General features: G+C 39.2%; 2 protein-coding genes across 11 annotated transcripts in view; one reads left to right on the top strand and one right to left on the bottom strand.

The window, feature by feature from the left end:
* Positions 1–21411, top strand: part of LOC309666875 (uncharacterized protein) — a 367169-nt gene that overhangs the window by 177769 nt on the left and 167989 nt on the right. The window lies entirely within an intron of this gene.
* Positions 4387–21411, bottom strand: part of HIVEP2 (HIVEP zinc finger 2) — a 203407-nt gene continuing 186382 nt past the window's right edge. For all 10 annotated transcript variants that reach the window (XM_082474357.1, XM_082474355.1, XM_082474363.1 and 7 more), the window contains 4 exons: positions 17805–17980; positions 14350–14451; positions 12679–13574; positions 4387–6865 (listed from right to left, as the gene is read on the bottom strand). In XM_082474357.1, coding sequence (XP_082330483.1) covers positions 6041–6865; positions 12679–13574; positions 14350–14451; positions 17805–17980 — 1999 coding nt within the window. In that variant the 3' untranslated portion in view covers positions 4387–6040. The remainder of the gene's footprint in view (positions 6866–12678; positions 13575–14349; positions 14452–17804; positions 17981–21411) is intronic.

Genomic DNA, 21411 nt, shown 5'->3' with positions numbered 1-21411 from the left:
TACAAATAGGGTTCCACAAGAAGGGTAAGCCCTGATGCCCTAAGACATCCATTGGGTGTCATGAATTAACTTCTCTCCTGTGAGAGTCCTCACACTTCCTCTTCTACCCCTCTGTGCACATACACCCTGAGTGATTTCATCCAATTCAGTGCTCTCAGCTACCAGTAAGTGACAAGAATAGACAAACCAGTCTCCAGCTTGGGCCCTTCTTGAGACTGAACTCCTCCTTCTGAACTACTGTAGGGACCTCATTTCCTTACCTGCATCTCCAGATGCAGTATAAACCCACTCTTTTTCTTGGTTAACAAGGCCACCTCATTCCACTGCCCAGGTTAAAACTCCAGTCGTCTTTATCCCCTCTATCTCTCTCTCCCTGACACCAAATCAGTCACTAGTTATGATCAATTCCTCTTCATTAAGTAAAACTGTCCCTTCTATCTCCATGACCCCTTTGTCTGTTTGGATTGTTGCTGCCCTTATTTCCAGGGAAACGACATTGCTTCATAATTCTCCCAGTTGGTCTCCCTGCCTCCACTCTTTCTCAAATCCATTATCTTCCTTGCTGTCACATTGATTTTTCTCTGAATAATAACAACAACACTAACAATGGCAATGTACTTTCTTGCTTCAATCTTCCCTTACCTCAGCTCCTTATTGCTTACAGGGTCGGATCCACGCTCCTTGGATTGGATTAGGAAATTGGGCTTTGACGTACCTTTCTAGCTTAACCATGTCCACCCTGTCATAGACTCAGGGAGCTAGCTATAATACATCTGGCTTTTTCCCCATTCACAGCTTTACACAACATGGATCATCTAACATGCCATTTTCCACTTTATTTTTATGCCTCACCTCTACCAGAATATAAAATGGAGGCAAAGACTTGCTGTGTTTTGTGCAGTACCATGCACCCAGCACACAGAACAGTGTCCCAGAGTACATGATGAAATTTATCTATTGAACGAGTAAGTCAATAAATTGTTCTGAGACAGGCTGAGACCTGGGACCCTTTGCTGCTGTGCTTACACCTGGACAAATGTCTCCTTGAGCAACAAAATACAAAGAAACTATAAGGGACTAAATATAACTGTGTGCATGCACAGTTGAGGCAAATTATGGACAAGAAGATACAAAAAGAACAAAAGATGCCACCAAAAACTACTAGAGCTAATCAATGAATTTGGTAAAGTTGCAGGATACAAAATTAATGCACAAAAATCTCTTGCATTCCTATACACTAACAATGAAAGATCAGAAAGAGAAATTAAGGGAACAATCCCATTCACCACTGCAACAAAAAGAATAAAATACCTAGGAATAAACCTACCTAAGGAGGTAAAAGACATGTAATCAGAAAACTATGACACTGATGAAAGAAATCAAAGATGACACAAACAGATGGAGAGATATACCATGTTCTTGGATTGGAAGAATCAATATTGTGAAAATGGCTATACTACCCAAAGCAATCTACAGATTCAGTGCAATCCCTATCAAATTACCAGTGGCATTTTGTACAGAACTAGGACAAAAAGTCTTAAAATTTGTATGGAGACACAAAAGACCCTGAATAGCCAAAGCAATCTTGAGGGAAAAAAACGGAGCTGGAGGAATCAGACTCCCTGACTTCAGACTCTACTACAAAGCTACAGTAATCAAGACAGTATGGTACTGGCACAAAAACAGAAATATAGATCAATGGAACAGGATAAACCCACACACCTATGGTCAACTAATCTATGACAAAGGAGGCAAGGATATACAATGGAGAAAAGACAGTCTCTTCATTAAGTAGTGCTGGGAAAACTGGACAGCTACATGTAAAAAATGAAATTAGAACACTCCCTAACACCATACACAAAAATAAACTCAAAATGGATTAGAGACCTAAATGTAAGACTGGACACTATAAAACTCTTAGAGGAAAACATAGGAAGAACACCCTTTGACATAATTCACAGCAAGATCTTTTTTGACCCACCTCCTAGAGTAATGGAAATAAAAACAAAAATAAACAAATGGGACATAATGAAACTTAAAAGCTTTTGCAAAGCAAAGGAAACTACAAACAAGATGAAAAGACAACCCTCAGAATGGGAGAAAATATTTGCAGATGAATCAATGGACAAAGGGTTAATCTCCAAAATATATAAACAGCTCATGCAGCTCAATATTAAAAAAACAAACAACCCAATCAAAAAATGGGCAGAAGACCTAAACAGACATTTCTCCAAAGAAGACATACAGATGGCCAAGAAGCACATGAAAAGCTGCTCAACATCACTAATCATTAGAGAAATGCAAATCAAAACCACAATGAGGTATCACCTCACACCAGTCAGAATGGGCATCATCGGAAAATCTACAAACAACAAATGCTGGAGAGGGTGTGGAGAAAAGGGAACCCTCTTGCACTGTTGGTGGGAATGTAAATTGATACAGCCACTATGGAGAACAGAATGGAGGTTCCTTAAAAAACTAAAAATAGAACTACCATACGACCCAGCAATCCCACTACTGGGCATATACCCAGAGAAAACCATAATTCAAAAAGACACATGCACCCCAATGTTCATTGCAACACTATTTACAATAGCCAGGTCATGGAAGCAACCTAAATGCCCATTGACAGACAAATGGATAAAGAAGATGTGGTACATATATACAATGGAATATTATTCAGCTATAAAAAGGAACGAAATTGGGTCATTTGTAGAGACGTGGGTGAATCTAGAGACTGTCATACAGAGTGAAGTCAGAAAGAGAAAAACAAATATCGTATATTAACGCATATATGTGGAACCTAGAAAAATGGTACAGATGAACTGGTTTGCAAGGTGCAAATAGACACAGATGTAGAGAACAAACATATGGACACCAAGGGGGGAAAGTGGCAGCGGGGTGGGGTGGTGGTGTGATGAATTGGGCGATTGGGATTGACATGTATACACTGATGTGTATAAACTGGATGACTAATAAGAACCTGCTGTATAAAAAAATAAATAAAATAAAATTCAAAAATTCAAAAAAAAAAAAAAAGAGACCAAAAAGACCAACGGTCACTTCTGAAGAGCCGGGAGCAAAAGCAGGGTACTGCGCATGCCCCCTGCACACACCACCACCAAAGAGGGGAGCAAACAACCTGAGCCATCACTCCAGCCCGACCCCTGGACCTGCACGTACCCTCACCCCATGTAAGGAACCAGCTCATTCCCCCTCAGTGAGCAAGCAAGCAAGGGAAACTGTTGCTTGTTCTTGCTGCCCCCTGCTGCAGCAGGGGCCCCCATAAAGCCTTGCCTGAATTTCTTGTCTGGCCTCTGATCAATTTCCATTGATTAAGAAGGCCAAGAACCCTGATCTGTAACAGTTCCAAGCCTGCTCCATGCTTCCTTTCATTCTCAGCAGGGTGATTGCTCTCTCCTTTGTGACTGCAAAACACACCAAATGCGCCATTATTTTAGCACTAACAGCATACTGTATATATTTACTCACATATACATCTCTCCTCTTTATTTGCGCTCCTTGATGGCAGGAATACTCTCTTATTCATCCTAAATGCCAATTATAGTATCCAGTTCATAGTAGGCATTCAAAAACTGTTTTATGAACAAGTGAACACATGAAATGAGTTAGATAGAGGAAGAAGAGTATTTGATTTGGCCAGGGATCACACACACACATCCGCCCGTGAGGAGTAAGACACACAAATCACCCTATGCAACTAAATGTTGCAAGGATTATTGTCTGTGAGAGACAGATATTAGGCTAGCTGTGGTGGCCTTTAGTTCACCTTTGTAAAACACAGTTTTAAAAAGACAGTCTGGCTCATAAAACATAATAGGTAAGTTGTAAATCCACCAATTTGAGATTTTTGGAATGAAAATACTAATAGAGGTTGACCTTTAATGAGCTATTTCCATTATTAAAAAGGTTCTACTTTTTTGTAATGAAAGAACCATGATTTCTGGATATTTTATGGTGTATTTGTTTCAGTTGGTTTTTACCTTCAGTCACCTCAGCAAAAATAAAGAGGTTTCCCCACTGGGGGAATTGCAGACATGTATGCATACTGAGAGGGAAGCAGAAGGGGAAATGATCATTTGATTCACTCATGACTCTTCTCAGATACCCATTCCCATGCCCAGGTTCTGAGGACCCCATTTCTAGAGCTCGCACTGTGTTGACCACTCTCTGTTCTAATCGGATGACATACGGAAGCCAGTGACTGCCTTCTCACATGTTAAAAGCGTTCATACTCTGCACACCTCGGGATAGGCAGAGCCTAGCAATTAAAAGCACAGATGGTATGTTGGTAGCCTCAAAATTTCTGCAGCAACAAAACTGGGAAATTAAAATGTAAAACAACACATAAAAACTAGACACCTCAAGCATGTAATCGTATATTTATTTCTCTTTTTAAAGAACACTCCTTAATGTAATTCAATATACAAACTTGGTTTCACAGAATTATAATCCACTATATAGCACAAAGATAACCCAGATTGTGTGTGTGTGTGTGTGTGCGTGCACACACGTGCGTGTGTGCGCATGTGTTGCACCCCTTCCCTTCCTTCCATTCTTCTGAACCTACAAACAAAGGCTCTGCCCACCGTCCACGCTAACCAAAGCCCATTCTAAACGTTATGTACAAAAGACATTATCCTCCCACAAGTTCTTTTCCCTGGAAAGCTTCTTTTCCGTTCCCCCTGAGATAGCCAGGAGTGTGACACTCTTCCCCTCTGCAGTAGGGTCAAGTGGCTTCCCCTAGAGCTGATGCCACCCCTGTTACCGTGCAGACTGGCTGACAGGAAGGGCTGGGGAGCAGGTCTCCGTGCCCTTCCCCGCTTCCACACCCACCCCTCAGTCCAAGCGCGACCCCTCTGTAGTAGCCTTAGTTCCAGTCACCATCTCGTGCAGCAAGAACCAAGGAGATTGCTAAGCCCAGGTCTTCTCCATGGGCAGCGCACAGCACTGCCTGCCAAGCCACCGGGCCGGCCGATAACCAAGCTCAACACAGTCCCATGTGCTTTGTCACTTTAATTTTTAAAGACACCCTAGCATAGGTCTGTGGCAACCTAGTGTCCAACTGAGTTACATAAAATTGTACCAGTGATGCACTTGTACATATTTACATGGGGTGGAATGTTTTCCCATATATTTAGATGAGTATATAGATCAACATGTTCACATAAGACCAAATACTTTTAATATTATTTATAACTGATTTATAAAGCTTTGAAAAAACTCACAATAGCACATTGTTTACTTTAATGCTTTACGGTACTATCAGTTTAAAATCACAATCAGCACTTAAGTTATAGTCAATCCAGCAAACAAGAGACAAAAAAATTTACAAGAGTTAAGAACTGACTGATACATCCTTTATCTTTTTTTTAAACTAATGCATAAGTGCAGAATAAGATACTCTAGTTTAAATATCTTGTTTACAATATACATTTTTGTTCTAGTTACGCAACAGTAAATCCCATGCTTCACATAGAAAAGCAATCCACAACATTAAGAAAAAATGTACAATTTATGAAACAAAGTAAATAAATATTAGTATTACAGAATCAGAGCTGTACATAAAAGCTGTTCAGTTTTAATCATATAAAAATATGTTTTAGTGCAACCTCACATATATATTGATGCTGTTTTGCTTTACATCATTTAGATCCAAGTGTCCAAAAAAGGAAAGAAATTACATTTATTACAAAGCAGATACACAAATTCTAAAATATGTACAAATTACTGCTAAAAAATGCTTATAAGAATATAAGCAAAGTAAAGAAAAGGCACAAACATCTGTACAATTTTAAAAGTACCAGACCCAATAGGTTAATTTCAAATTTTGTTTTGGTCAGGCTCATGATGACTTGTTAATTTACCTAATTCTTTTGATATAACAAAAGTATATATAATAGCAAACTACTGTAACTTAGGACAGGCATGCTATAAACTTGATTACCTCTATTTCTAGAAAAACAAAAACAAAAACAAAGGGGAAAATGTGGAAATGAAAGTCTCCATGCATCTTAGATCAATGTAGTTGACTCTTTTCTGACGAAGGTTCCTTGTCTTCCTCTGTGCTTGAGGGTAATTCTTTGCTGCCTTGAAAGCCCGACTGTTTGTCATCCAGACAACTCTTGCTGTAAAACGTGGAGTGAGCGAATGCAGTCTGTGATGTACCAAAATTGTCCTTTTCACCATCATGCAAGTCAGGGTGGGTAGCTGAGGTACAGGGCTGACCTGGCTCAGGTCCACTAAAGTGTCTAATGCTCACATGTGCACTTTCCAAGGGTTTCTGATGGGGCGCCTGCCCCCGGGCTGGCTGGTCTGCCCCCAGCAGAGCGGCCTCTTCTGTGGCAATCCGGAGGGAGGCGATGGCTTTTGTGCAAGTCTGTATGTTTTCCTCCTGTTCCCGCTCTGTTGCATTCAGGCTGTCTTCTGAAGTGCTCTGCTTCATCAGTAGCCGAGGAGAGGAGGGTGTGCTAGGTAGACCAGATGACTGCAGAGCGTGAGGAGATCGCTTCTCATGCTGCTTAGGAACCACGTAGGGATCCTTGGCGAAGGAGTCCCCTGAAGCTCCTCTCTTCTCCTCAGAGCCCTCCATTGGCAGAGGCAATGTGGGTGGAGGGTGTAAACCGGAAAGGGCCGGCGGCATGGAGTGAACCATTTGGATCCCACCAACTGGCACCATGGGGATAGGAGCTCGCACTTGCTGCTGAGAGTGGAGTGGAAGATGACTGAAGACATAGTCATTAGGACCCTCAGGGAAAAGGCTGGAGCCTGGATGTTCATAAGCACCTTCTTGGTCTCCATAGAGACTGAAGTAAGGAACCTGAGGTAATCCTCTTCTTAAATTCTGCATCGGGAAACAGAGAGCACAACGCTTAGGACCCATCATGCTTCACGCTCAGGACCCAACACGCTTCACGCTTAGGTCAAGCTGTTTCATTCATTCACTCACTCACTCATTCTTTCAAGACACGTGAAGACAAAAATCAATCTAATACATGTCTGATATTAGCAGGTATAAGCCCCTAGAATTTACCCATCATATCCCAAGGTTATAAGAAGGCATGTTTAAATACCAGTATCTGCTGGTTAGGCTGGTGCTTAGAGCCTTACAAGTCATCCTCTCCCTCCCCTGAATTCCCTCATTCCTCTGCCCGCCGTGTCCTTTGAAGCCTAATAGATCATTTTCCATCAGACATTATTATACATTCCAAACCATGGACAATAATTAAGCTTGGGCAGAGGGGCATAGAGCTGTGTTCCCAGGATCCAACGCAATAAAGTGGCTGAGCTTCACTAAGGCAGACAGGGGTCTGAACAGAACTGGAGCCAGCCCCCAGAAGAAAGGCAGATAGTACAGCTGAGAGCATAGATCCAGGCACAGCTTGGGAACAAGTTATGTAGGGTTTCTGACAGGTATCTTAGCAAAAGAGAAAAAAAAAAAAAAAGAAAAGAAAAGAAAAAAAAGACACGTGAAGACTCCCTAATCTTTTTATCCATTTTTTATTTCTCAAGACAAAAGAGATTTTCTCAGCAGTCTTTTAGGATTCTTGAATGAGGCGGTGGGTCTGTGAAATGTTGCCTTTGCTGTTAAACAGCAATGTAATAAATCATGCAGTGTGTTTTCCACTAGGTACAGAGACACATTCCAGCTCTGTTTTTTTCATAAGATGGAATGAAAAGAAAATAATGGATAATTACCAAAAAAACTTTACTGAGCCAAAAACCACTAATAATAGATTTTTTAATTCAAAAGGAAGTTAAAAGATTACCATCTGTTTACATACTGGGCAGATTTTTAATATTTTTCTTAAGTGTTGATGAATATAAATGGAGTGACAAGCCTGAAAATTAGCTTTCTTTTTTTTTTTTTAGTTTTCTACAGAACAGATGACAAAATGGTGGTGATAACACAAACTGGTTACTCCAGTGTGCAAGACATTGGTCTAAAAGAATAAATTCCTGCTCAGGAGACATCGAGGCAGAAGATCAGCACCAGCTTCTCCATCAAATCTTAATTCAAGGCCAGATTTTGTATGGAAACTATGCATCAAAGTAGTTAATATTAAATATTTCAAATCATTACAACGCACATTCAACTACACAGCTGGGAACCAAAGATGATTGTGTTTTAATTCTTCTGTTTATACTACTATTTCCACTTAAATATCTTCTTGGCAATTAATGGATTAAGATACTTAAAACTGGGGGCCAGTATTGCAGATTTTATGGTCCCAGTCCTGAAAATGGAGAACTCATTTTGTATAATTGTTTCTGTAGCAAAACCCAACCTATACTGTGAGATTATCAGGTTTTAATCAACCTGATGAGGTTTCAGTTACTGAGATTCATTCTTTTAATGAATCGTCATCTAAAAGAGACTCACTGTATTTTTATTTTTATTTTTTTGAGAACTTAAAATCAGAGAGATACAAATGTGTCAAATATGGTAGTAATCAGGAGAGACCAAAAAATGTTCTAACTCATTTCAAGGATGTTTCAGTTCTAAAATTCAAGATATGCTCTATACCATTAATGATTCATCCAGTTCTATTTGGATCGTGAGACCAGCTCAAGAACGGTAAGTTATGCATCGTCTCTGCTACTCTGTACCATGCTTGGCCCTTACCCTGTTCTGGGCTTCACCTTATTCAAGCCAAAAACAAATGACTTGTGCTCAAAGTGCAGGAGAAATCATGTAATCATCAACCCTATAACCACAAGCATCTCATAAGCTAGGTAAGGGGAGAATTTTATGGTATGACAAAGAATCATTTAAATGCTACCAAAAAAAAAAAATCCCTCTTATACTTGCTCTGGTTTAGAAAAAAGGCATGTTTCCTTCATCCATCACCACGTAAGGTGGAAGAACATAATGCCTACAATAATGACCTTTGAAGATAACCAAATGAATCTTCTTTTAATTACAGATTATCACAGATTCAAAGTTTAAAATAAAATGTAGCTTGGCTATTTTTCCATTTTGCTTTTGATTGCTATTCTGTGATGTCCACTGCACACACCTAATCAGAACGTGGGTCTGTGAGGCAGCCAGAGACACAGCTGTCACATTTCATGAGATCTCCGCGTCAAGTCTAACAAAGGGAGTGATGAACTGTCCTCTAAAAATAGGAGGTATTCAATATGTTCAAAAGCCAATAGAATTCTGTGTTAAGAGTAAAAGTGTTATAGTCAGACCTTTACTGACCAGAAATTAAATGATTACAGTCACAGAAGCAAGTGCACAAGTACAATTCCTATCATGTAACCACTTCCACGGCTCCAAACACTGTCAGGCTTTTCCACATATCCTCTGTCCTTGAATTGACCCTTTCTTCACCCTCCAAATAAACTCTCAAGAAGATTTTTCTACTCTAATTTTTACTCCATTTGCAACACTATTCTCATAACTTGGACCTTATCATTGTAATATCGTGAACACACTCCCATCTTACTTGAAAAATCTTGATATGGAAAGATGAATAATGAATGCATGTGTGGGTTGTGTTAAGTGAATGCGTACGTGTGTGTATATCTATACATATACCCCATGTACCAGATATTTACCCCACTCATCTTTTCAACAGTGTCAGTAGGTCCTCTGGAAGCAAAGGCTCAGAAGGAGGTAGGGGTGCAAGAGGTTCAGCTGGGGGTGGTGATGGGGTATCGGGGAATTAATGTATGTGAAGGTAATGAGAAGAGGAAGCAGGTGGTCAGCTGGGGCTGATCCAGGCTCAGCCATTGACTGGGGGCTGCAGGGGAGAACGTGGCCTTGGCTTGAAAGTGGAGGCCTAGCCTGAAGGTATGAACAGCTGGAGGCTGTCAGCTCACTGCATTCCTTACAGCTGAATGGCAAGTTCTTTCAAGGACAGAAATCTGCTCGGCCCAGCCCCCTGACTGCCACAAACAGATTAAGAAACTGTGGCCAAGAGGTTAATTGACTTGCTCAAGATCACACAGTGAGCAAGGGATGGAACTGTAGGACGACACTTTTACTAGACAGTGTTCATGGACACTCTGTACCGAGGACCAGGACACACTTTCTTTGTCTCCTTGCTATCTATCTACCAAAACTTTAAAAATAGAAAAGGAAAATTTTTTGTTTAATAAAGATGAGGCCAGAAACTGTACAATTTTTTCCTCATCATCCTTGAGCCACATATGATAAACCCTCAAAAAATATTTACTGAATGAATGAATAAAAAACTCTTTTCTCTCTTCCTCTCTTCCTTCCTCCCTCTCTCTCTCTCTCTCTTTCCCTTTCTATTGTTTATCTATCTACCTTTCTATCTATCATATATCTACCTATCTATCATCTATCTTAAAATTAACACTAACCAGAGGGCATTAGGGAGGAAACAGCAGGATACTAGAATCTCAGTGACTGCGTATCACCTCCTCTAAACCTGCTCCCTGGGACCTACCACTCCAGACTGAACCAGGTAATGAGCATGCCACACTGGACCGCAAGGTCCTTTCATGCCACAGTCGCTGCCCTGTGAGCCCTTGGTCAATGTTAAACACCAAGGTATTGCTAATAGAATTTCCATCAAAAAGAATTATTTTTAGGGTTATTCCAATTTAATACGTTCATACATTATTTAGAGAGGGGGAAGCACTCATCTACTACAGCAATCGGGAGACATACTTCTCATAGGATCATTGATTCTTTTTTGCTCTGGCAATGAAAATCTTGTCCATACATCATAGAAAGATGAAAACCCTCTGCAGCCCCTCCAAAACGGCGTGGTAAAGCATCAAACGGGAAGCGTTCGAGACCAAGTGTCTCTGCTTGGGGAGGGTCCTCAGGGAGGATTCCAAGGTCTATTCCTTCCTATCGCATGAACAAAGCAGCCTGCTAAGAATTCTCTACAGAGGATTAAACTGGGTAATAGACCAAAGCCTCAACAGTTGGGCTTCATAAATGGTAAAGTTCAACAATCCTATTAAGTATCCAGGTGAACTGGTATTAAAAAAAAAAACTGGTGCAAACTCAATGACTAATAAAAACCAATCTCCTTCCAACAACAATCTTCTGGCCAGAGATCCAAAAATTAGATGAAGTCCTTCAGTCTACTCCTTCACTTCCTTTGCCCAAGTTGGCTGCGAGTTGCTATTATTTTTTAATAACAATAGTGTGTTGGCACCAAAGGGTTATTTTTTGTGGCTGTAGTTGATCAGGAACAGGAGAGCCTCACCTCACACACTTCACCAGCATCATTGGGTCTATACCAGAAAAAGCATTTTACACCCTGGATGTGGTATCTTGGTATCGGAGGAATTTCTCACTCCATTCATGCTGCAATAGCATGAACTTCAGAAGAGCCCTGCTTTCTACTTAACACCACCAAGACACAAAAAACCTGTGGAAATGTCCCTCTTTTTCTTAGCTTGCTAATTTATTCGTTTGACAAATAGTTACAAATAGTCCTGATAGCTACGCATGCTTCTGCAGTAATTGAACCATGAAGACTAAGCTGGTGGCGGGCTTGTAAACAGAGGGTGCTGGGGGCAGGGGAGTGGAATGCAGCAGGGAGTTTTCCTAAAGTTCAAAAATGACAACCTAAGCATATAATTCAGGGTGGTGAAAAGGTGATGAGAGGGAGGAAGCCGACCACTAGGGCAATGATAAGACGGCAGAGCTGGGAGCTGGCAGTGCTTCCTTTGGCTGTGAAGGACAGTGTCGACCCACAGGATGGAAATCCAGAGCAAAAAGAGAATGGCAAAGAATAGAGCCCAGGAAACAAAAAGCACATTTAGAGCGACCAAACTCCAAAGGTATCATTCCTCTGTCTACACTAGGTGCCTGCTTCATTCATTTTTTAAAACGCTACACAAGCTGAAAGAGACATCAAGGTCTACCACGCTGGTGGAATGAGGCAGGGCAGGTGCTTTTCTATGGATTTGCATAAGCCTACTGCCTAAATTTCATCCATGGTTGCTGCTGTTGTTATCTTAATCTATAATGAGGGCATACCACAGAAATTGTCTCTGATGCTTTCTCCCTTAGCTTTCCCAACTCCCCATTCTCTGTGGGCTCAAGATCTCACTTTACAAGGGCACTCAGTAGCAGGAAGTGGTGGTACCAGGAAGAAAAGCATACATGTTCATGCCTTTCATTTATAAACATACCAAGGGGTTCATTCTCCCCTCTTCTGATCCCTCACTGGTTTCACATGTCCACTCACTGTGGGCAAAGTAATGAGTTTATTTTAAAATATTTTTTTTGATTGAAAGTCAATGCTAATGCCTGAATCAGAATCCTTACCTGGCAAAGAGTTACATAAATGACACCTAAATGTCCCTGAGAATGTCTGTCTAGGCAGCCATGCTATTCCAAAGACTTCACCTTTTCTACTCATGCAAAGGTTTCAACTCCTGTCAATAATGAGTTAGGCTTAGAAAGCATTTAGAAAGATCTCCCCTGTTACCCGCTGGAAATGCTCTTCTCTGATGTAATACTACACTTGGGATAATACCACAGACATGTTACTGACAATAGCATGCAACAAAAATGTCTTCCTTCTATTTTCAGTAACCAAGTTTACTCCTCCCCATGAGAGAGACCCATGCCATAAAACATTTCACACTAGTGTGTCATCAAGATACTCCAATGTGCTTGGACTTATATATTAGAAAGAGAAAGCTAATTATACTTACAGGAGGTCCCAATACAATTGGCTCTGCTTGCAAATACTGTCCCATGGACAACGGTGGGTTGTGGTATAAAGCCCTTCTGGGAGATGGTGCTCTTATGGTGGTCATGTATCTTCTCTCTCTTCTGGGAGAGAGGTCTCTTCTGGCCGTGATCTCTTTCCCAGGTGACACTGGCCTCCTTGGGGACAGATGCCTTCTTGGTGAAACATCTCTTTGTGATATCTCTCTTCTCAAGGCAGCTTCCTTTCTTGGTGAAAGATGTCTCATGGGCGACACATCTCTCCTAGGTGATAAATGTCTTCTGGGCGACAAATCTCCTTTGGGTATCAGATACCTCTTTGGTGAATTATCTCGACAGGGTGAAGAATCATATCCTGGTGAGGAATGGCGGCTGGAGGGTGAGAAGTCCCTTGGGGAGGAACTCGGCTCTGAAGACAGCATGCATTCTTCATCCATACAACTAGGGATGTCTAACCTGTCTTTGTCTGGTTCCGAGTCTGTACTTTTGCTCTGGAATAACCTCTGGTATTCTGTCATTGGAGTATCTTCACATGAGTCACTTGGTGTCATAAGCTGAGTAACCTGAATACTTGGCAAAGTAACCAAATAGCTGATCAATGAAGAATGCCCCAGGGAGCTATCAGAAGGAACCCCATGGGGCACGGCGCCAACATTCACAGGTAAGGAGGAGAATCTAGGAGGCTGGGGACTGGTGCTTCTTGATCTTGTTTTTGGTGTCAAATCTCCTTGGTCATCAAAGTCATCATCATCTTCATCATCATCATCATTATCATCTCCATCCTCACCATCCGATTCTTCAGCATCTGAGAACTGATGATCAGTTGAAATGCTGGACATGCTATGCTTCTCAGCCGCTTTGTGCAAATCTTCCATCGTTTCTGAAGCAATTGAACAAAGAGAGTGAAGATCAAGATCCAAACATGAAGGTTAGGAGCTAATTTAGGCCCCATCTCTTTCCAAAAGCTTTCCTCAACCCTCCAGCCCTTAGAGACAGTCCTATCTCTGAACTCCTATAACACACATGGGCACATACCTCTATGACTCTAGATTGGTTCTTGTTTTTTTTTTATGTACTTATCTGGTTTCATCTCACCCTGTAATATGGACTCCATAGTAGGACCTTATAACTCAAGCATCATACCACTCATAGAAAACCCTCAATAAATGGGTATGTAATGTTGTTAATGATGGTATTAGAGGAAAAAGAGAAGCAAGACTTGTCTCTACAGGTATAAGACCTCACGAGGCCCAGCTGACCCTCAGGTTTTCTATTGAGGTTAGTGATGGATTATTTTTGCTACTAGATTTCCTCTTAATAGGAAAAATAAGACAAATTGCTTTTCAAGTTTCCCAAAAAGTTTCATAAACTTTAAATCACCATCACAACTTAAATGCAATTAGATTTCCTTTATGGTTCTAGATAGAAGTATTTCCATAGTAAAGCCTTTCCACCTCCTCAGCCAGAACTGAAATGCATTTCTTCTCAGTAAGTTTCAAGCAATTCAATGTGTCAGACTTCTTTTCTATATTTAGTATTTAGTAAAATGAAATGTGATCAGTATCTTTTTTAAATACCTAAATTTATTTTACCACCTTGGCCACAAAGCTCCAGCATGCACAGTAAAGAGGTCAGTCAACTAAAGTATGAAATACCTGCTTCCTCGGTTTCGGTATCATCCACTGATGTCATTGAGACCCCCAACTCCAGGCATTTCTTCATGTGTGCTTTAGATTTCATATGCTTCGTTAGGTTTCCTAGAAAATACAGCCCAAAAAAGAGCAATTGGTTACCAAAATGTGATGATTGCTGCAAAATTCAGTGTGAAATGAACTGACTTGAGATAACAAAGATTTGTTTCTTGCCCCTGCCCCTTGTCTCAAACTTAAGAGGAACAATTTGGCTTCTGAAGATATTAACCCCAGACAACTTCAGCCCAATCTCAGGTTTTCTTCATTCTAGAAGACTTGTCAAAGTCTAGGGTCACAGCTTTTCAAGAGTAGGCTCAAGTACGACTGGGAATCCCAGGCTTTCCTGGTTGAGAAGGGATCTAATATCTTTGGCCCAGTTGGGCCCACCTCCTTGGACTCCATATAACCAGGATGGCACAAGCTGGGTCACAACTCTCTGAGCAACTTCAGAATGAAATATTGTCATCAACACATCCACCGGACCCCAGACCTTCTGGCATTGATCAGATATAGATTAAAGTCGCAGGATCCTCACTTGTCAGAAGAAAAAATATATGCAAACTAATGTTGGGGCCAATTCTGTAAATGAATTCAAAGATCCATACAAATACTTAGCTAACTACTTATAGGAAGCATTAGTCTCAGTATTTAGCATCTATCCATCTGGCATATATCAGCAAAGTTTATGACAGCAGCTTCTAAAGTTCTGGAGCAGCAAAATTCCTTTCTTATTTATCTTGAAACTCCCACTGTTCTACGAAAAAAGAAAGAATTTTATGTCAAATATGTATTATGATGATGATAAGACATATACAATTGTCCCTTATGTAAAATGGTGTAGTACAATTGGCCCTCCATATCCACAGGTTCAGCATTCACAGATATAAAGAGCTGACTATACAGTTATACGTGTACCTAAATACATATGTGTGTTTCTATAGATTTATATAATTGCTATATGGAATGTGAGAAATTATGAAAACACTGATCCAATCACCTTTGATTTAGGAGCTATGAAATTATATATATATTATTCCATGTCATATATATAACTTATCAAAAGAGATCCAGGAACTAATTCAGTTGTAAGGGCCATATTATTATCTTTGCACTTTGACGCTGCTTTAGTAACATAGCAGCAAATGCTTTATTTTTAAGAGTAGGCTCATTGAATCTAGATGGAAACCCAGCCTGCTGAAATAGTTTATTTCCCCTTGTAGGAGTGTTTAGCTTACTATTAATGTAATATATGAGCCACAACTCTAAACTAGGGCACTGTTGTTTATTATTTTATTTATATTACTTTATTTTTTACTTAACGTTTGGCTTATTGCTCATATACCTATAAATTTTATGTGGTATTTTGATAACTCCAAACAGAAATATGTTCTGGCCCTTATTGCTCTTTTTTATCAAAAAAATTATATCTACAATTTTTCTAAAGATCTAAAAAATTTTTAAAGACATATCATCAAGAATTCTACAATCTGTAAATTAATTAAATATATCTAAAAATTAATGGAAATCATCTGCTTCTGTAAGGGTGCAAGTGATCTGAGTATGTGGACATATGTAGATGTTAGGTATGTCAAGATAGTTTTTTAGATCTTAGTATGTGTTTCTTCTCCTATATTTTTCTTTCCACTCGTTTCAAGTAGGCAGTCAGGCTTTGCGCTCTCATCCTCAGGGTAGGTTTGCAGTTAGAAACAGGGCTCAGAAACAACCCCACCCTGACTTTGGCTTATTGAAGTCTTGAACATCTGAAGGATTATAGCAAAGAGAGGGGAGCAGGATGGCAGGAAAGGGCACCTGGAGAAGTGACACAGGCACAGAGGAAGTACCGGTCCTCCAAGTGCGCTCTGACTCTGTGCTCAGATGACATGACAACAAGCACTTCAGCCAGAAGTGAAAACTGGCGAGGGGTATCCCAGGATGATCTGCTCTTTTTAAGATTCCAAGACATTTGTACTTTCCCGAAGGGTGACAAGGAAACTCCAGTAATGACCAAGAATAAATTATTTCCTGCTAAAACTCCAAGACAATGGTTCAAAGCCAACTTTAATTTGGGAAAAAAGAAATAGCTATGTGATGTTTCTTCACGCAGTGTTTCATGCAGCTATACCTACAGTTAACTCATATGCCCAGGGAATATCAGTTGTAATGACTGGCGGATTTGCAGTATTTCCTAAAACCAAAGTTTATATTTTCTTATGTCCTAGGGAGTCTCTCAGTGAAGTTCTACATAAAAGGTCTTGATTGTGCAAAAGTGGATGGTATTTAAAGGACCTTATGTTTATCTCTTTTGAAATGCAAATGAACACTCCCTCCCCCTCTTTCTGGCTTACAAAGAGGCATACTTATAATATAAATATCTTTTTAATAAAGAAGAAACAGATACGTTGAGAGGCTACACATTTTTACTTCTGACAAACCAATAAAGACAATTTAGGATTTTGTGTATAAGAGAAAATAGGTACACATTTCTCTACCAAAGATTATTTTATTTGATATTTATTTTTCTTGATGGGTAGTGGAGCAGATTAATTGGCATGCAAATCTAAAGTTAAAACATTGGAAAATGTTAGTGTGAGGTTAGTGAGGGTGTGTCTAGAGGATCCATTAGTACTTCTACAGTAAGTAGTAAAACATACTTCTACAGAAGTCATCCACCTCTAATTCACTACTATTTGTATTCTGAGAACACTGGGTTTATAAACATTTTCATAATTTTATAAAATGATAGAAATATAATTGAAGCAACATTTTAGTATAAAATATTTTCATATAAATCTACCTTCTAAAACCAGATTTTTTTTTAAAAAAGAGAATATCATTTCAAAGCAAGTCAGTTTTATGAGATTAATAGCTGTGGCCTGAGAGTAAGAAACTGTCTCTGTGCTGACAGATACACAGAATACAAGCTATCAAATTTCTATGCATAATTAATGCAAGTGTGGATGGAGGGGCCCACCGGGGAGTCTGCGGGTCTCTACATCATTTATAATCTTGAAACTGACCATGGGCACATGTTTTCTTTCCGGCTGCTGCCTTGCTTTTCTAATGCCATGGCATGGATTATCTCCCTGCAGTATTTCAATACCGGTGCAAAGATTCTCTAGACCACATAACATTTCCAACATGAGGTAATAGCTATCCAGGCAATTCTTAGCCACTTCCTTCGAGACAACTAGCCTGGACCTAAGTCTGTAGCTCTTACTTAGGTCATAAAAGGAGCCTCACTGTCTCATGTACATCCTCAGACCACTTAACATGAAGAGGAAAATACATTTTGTGGGGTCACATTTTCACAAAGAAAACCAACTAATTGTCGATGACAGTTATAAAATAGTATTCAGAATCTGGAGCAGCCATCAAAAAAAGTGTTCTTCCTCTAAAAAAAAAAAAAATCAGACCTGTACCTTTTGTTTTGAAGGCGAAATTACATAACTTGCATACATAAGGCCGGACATCAGTATGAGTGCGGATATGCTTTTTGAGCATGCTCGGTTTCTTACAGCGAATCCCACATTCTTCACAAATGTACTTTCCACGTCCACGTCCTCTGACATATACATAATCTTCATTTGACTTATACCTGTTAAAAAAGGGAAAATACAGTATGTTTCCAAATACTTTTGCATGTTATACATCAAACCAAAAGCTAATCATTTGCAAGACAAATTTTTAGGAGGGACTTTTACAAACAATTATTCAACTTTATTTCTACAAAGCCTGTGAAAACTATGCAGTAAAGTCCTGAAAGAACAGATTTGGCATTGTAAATAAAAGGGAATTTTTTTTCTACATGGAGTTCAAAATGGAATTGGCTCTGCTATTAAGTGTAAATATATGGACTCCGTACAGATGTTCAATGGGATTATATAAGCCTCAAAGAGTTGCAGAGCTGTGTACCTCACTGCCTCTGGCCAAGAAACATCCAAAAAGTTATACTAGCATATTTAAATCATCACATATCATTTGTTAACATTCCATCATCTAAGATGTGCATACACAACACACATACCCCTCTGAATTTGCTAGAATAAATATAACTGATTATAGAATTCTTCACTGCAAGTTTCTACTCTATTTTTACAATCCTGGCATGAGAGTCAGAAATTTCTAGCTTACACAGGCTGAGCTGAGCTCACCAACTGTTGCCTACAGATTTGATCTGCTCTTCCCAAGGACCATGAATCTGTACTAAAGTGAAGTCTAAATTTCAAGTGGCTTCTGGAAGGTACTGTTACATAATGAAAACTAGAAATTCTATTTTTCAATCAAATTTGCATTTCTTTCTGGAAGGATTTAATAGAGAAGTTTGAAAGGATAACTGAGGTCATCTAGTTTAATTAAATCAGTTAGATGAGCAAAGTCTTAGGTAGTCACTGTAATTATCAATGGAAGAAACCTATCTAGTGCTCACCATCCATCACATTTTGTTTAGAATACAGGGAAACATGACCTATCATAGAGTATAGCAGCATTCTACTGAATAACTCAATGAATATCATTATCTCTTAAATCTCAGGCTAGAATTATGAGTCTAATGTCATTCTTGGGAAGATATTCCTTTCGAAGGGCTCTTTTTATAACTTCAAAAGGTAAAGTGACCTACAAAATGCCCTAACTCAGTGTGGACTGACTTAAAGGCACTAGATTTACAGTTTTGTTTTGTTTTGTTTTACATTCTAAGAGCACTGCAAACTTCCCTATTTTGTTCTAGCTAATCAATCATCAGAAATAAAAGCAAGTTCAACTTCATTTGTCCAATCCACTGAAGAATATTTAAGAGAGAAAATCCATCCAACATATTTAAATATCCACTCTGCTATGGATATTATTTAATCTTAACATTATCTATTTTTTGGTCAGTACCAATCCAGGTGAGAATTGAGTAGTATCAGAAATATGAATAGTCAGTTTTGCATGCTTTCTGCTCCTTTAAATCTTTCCCGGGGCTTCCCTGGTGGCACAGTGGTTGAGAATCTGCCTGCCAATGCAGGGGACACGGGTTCGAGCCCTGGTCTGGGAAGATCCCACATGCCGTGGAGCAACCGGGCCCGTGAGCCACAATTACTGAGCCTGCGCGTCTGGAGCCTGTGCTCTGCAACAAGAAAGGCCGCGATAATGAGAGGCCCGCGCACCGCGATGAAGAGCGGTCCCCACTTGCCGCAACTAGAGAAAGCCCTTGCACAGAAACGAAGACCCAATACAGCCATAAATAAATAAATAAATAAATAAATCTTTCCCACTTAGGGACAAGGAATTTCCAAAGTCAACTTTTTCTTCAAAACTATTTTGAACTTTATCTTTCATCTCACATTGTCTTTTGTAATAAAGAAGAAGAGAACCTAAAGATGCAAAATATCTTTCATCTTTTAATATCACTATTCTCTGCCCCAAACTGGATGAAATTACCTAAGGACAATAGAATAAAACAAATAATTTTATAGAAAGCAACTTTTCTTCAGGGAAGGGTACTTTAAGCTTACTGTGGCCCAGGCCCATCATTGAACTTGATGTACAATGTATTATCTTCAAATAACACTATTTTAATGTCTCAGCTGATTAACTTGCTTCCAGAATGAAAATAGAGTAAATTTTGTATAAAATATAACTGTATTAGAAAAGTCTGCACAAATAAAATATTTACCCTTCAACAGTTCTGCAGACCCATGAATTTACTTGATACAAGAATTAATGGATTTTGAAAAAATAATTAAAAGATATGATGAATCGGGCAATTGGAATTGACATGTATACACTGATGTGTATAAAATTGATGACTAATAAGAACCTGCTGTATAAAAAAAAAAATAAAATTCAAAAATTAAAAAGAAAAAAAGGAATTAATGGATTTTGAAAAAATAATTAAAAGATATGTTTAATTAAATTACTAAGTCTATGAATTAAATAGTAATAAGAAACATATACACTTAAAAATTTGGTCAGTAATACTTTTTTTTTGAACTTATCACTTTGCAATTGGCAAAATAAGAGGTGATAACACACTTCTTGGAATAAACAGCTGATTACCACCAGGCAGAAGATGGATCACAGATTAAGGAATGATATCAATTACAGGAAAAAATTTGTAAAAAATACAAACACATGGAGGCTAAACAATACACTACTGAATAACCAAGAGATCACTGAAGAAATCAAAGAGGAAATCAAGAACTACCTAGAAACAAATGACAATGAAAACATGATGACCCAAAACCTATGGGAGGCAGAAAGAGCAGTTCTAAGAGGGAAGTTTATAGCAATACAATCCTACCTCAAGAAACAGGAAACATCTCGAATAAACAACCTAACCTTGCACCTAAAGCAATTAGAGAAAGAAGAACAAAAAAACCCCAAAGCCAGCAGAAGGAAAGAAATCATAAAGATCAGGTCAGAAATAAATGAAAAAGAAATGAAGGAAACAATAGCAAAAATCAATGAAACTAAAAGCTGGTTCTTTGAGAAGATAAACAAAATTGATAAACCATTAGCCAGACTCATCAAGAGAAAAAGGGAGAAGACTCAGATCAATAGAATTAGAAATGAAAAAGGAGAAGTAACCACTGACACTGCAGAAATACAAAAGATCATGAGAGATTACTACAAGCAACTCTATGCCAATAAAATGGACAACCTGGAAGAAATGGACAGATTCTTAGAAAGGCACAAACTGCCGAGACTGAACCAGGAAGAAATAGAAAATATGAACAGACCAATCACAAGCACTGAAATTGAAACTGTGATTAAAAACCTTCCAACAAACAAAAGCCCAGGACCAGATGGCTTCACAGGTGAATTCTATCAAACATTTAGAGAAGAGCTAACACCTATCCTTCTCAAACTCTTCCAAAATATTGCAGAGGGAGGAACACTCCCAAACTCATTCTACGAGGCCACCATCACCCTGATACCAAAACCAGACAAAGATGTCACAAAGAAAGAAAACTACAGGCCAATATCACTGATGAACATAGATGCAAAAATCCTCAACAAAATACTAGCAAACAGAATCCAACA

The sequence above is a fragment of the Balaenoptera physalus genome (genome assembly GCF_965194825.1).
Source record: "Balaenoptera physalus genome assembly, chromosome: 9".
Lineage (NCBI taxonomy): Eukaryota > Metazoa > Chordata > Mammalia > Artiodactyla > Balaenopteridae > Balaenoptera > Balaenoptera physalus.
The sequence above is the reverse complement of the archived record's forward strand: the minus strand, read 5'-3'. Positions and strand labels throughout refer to the sequence as shown.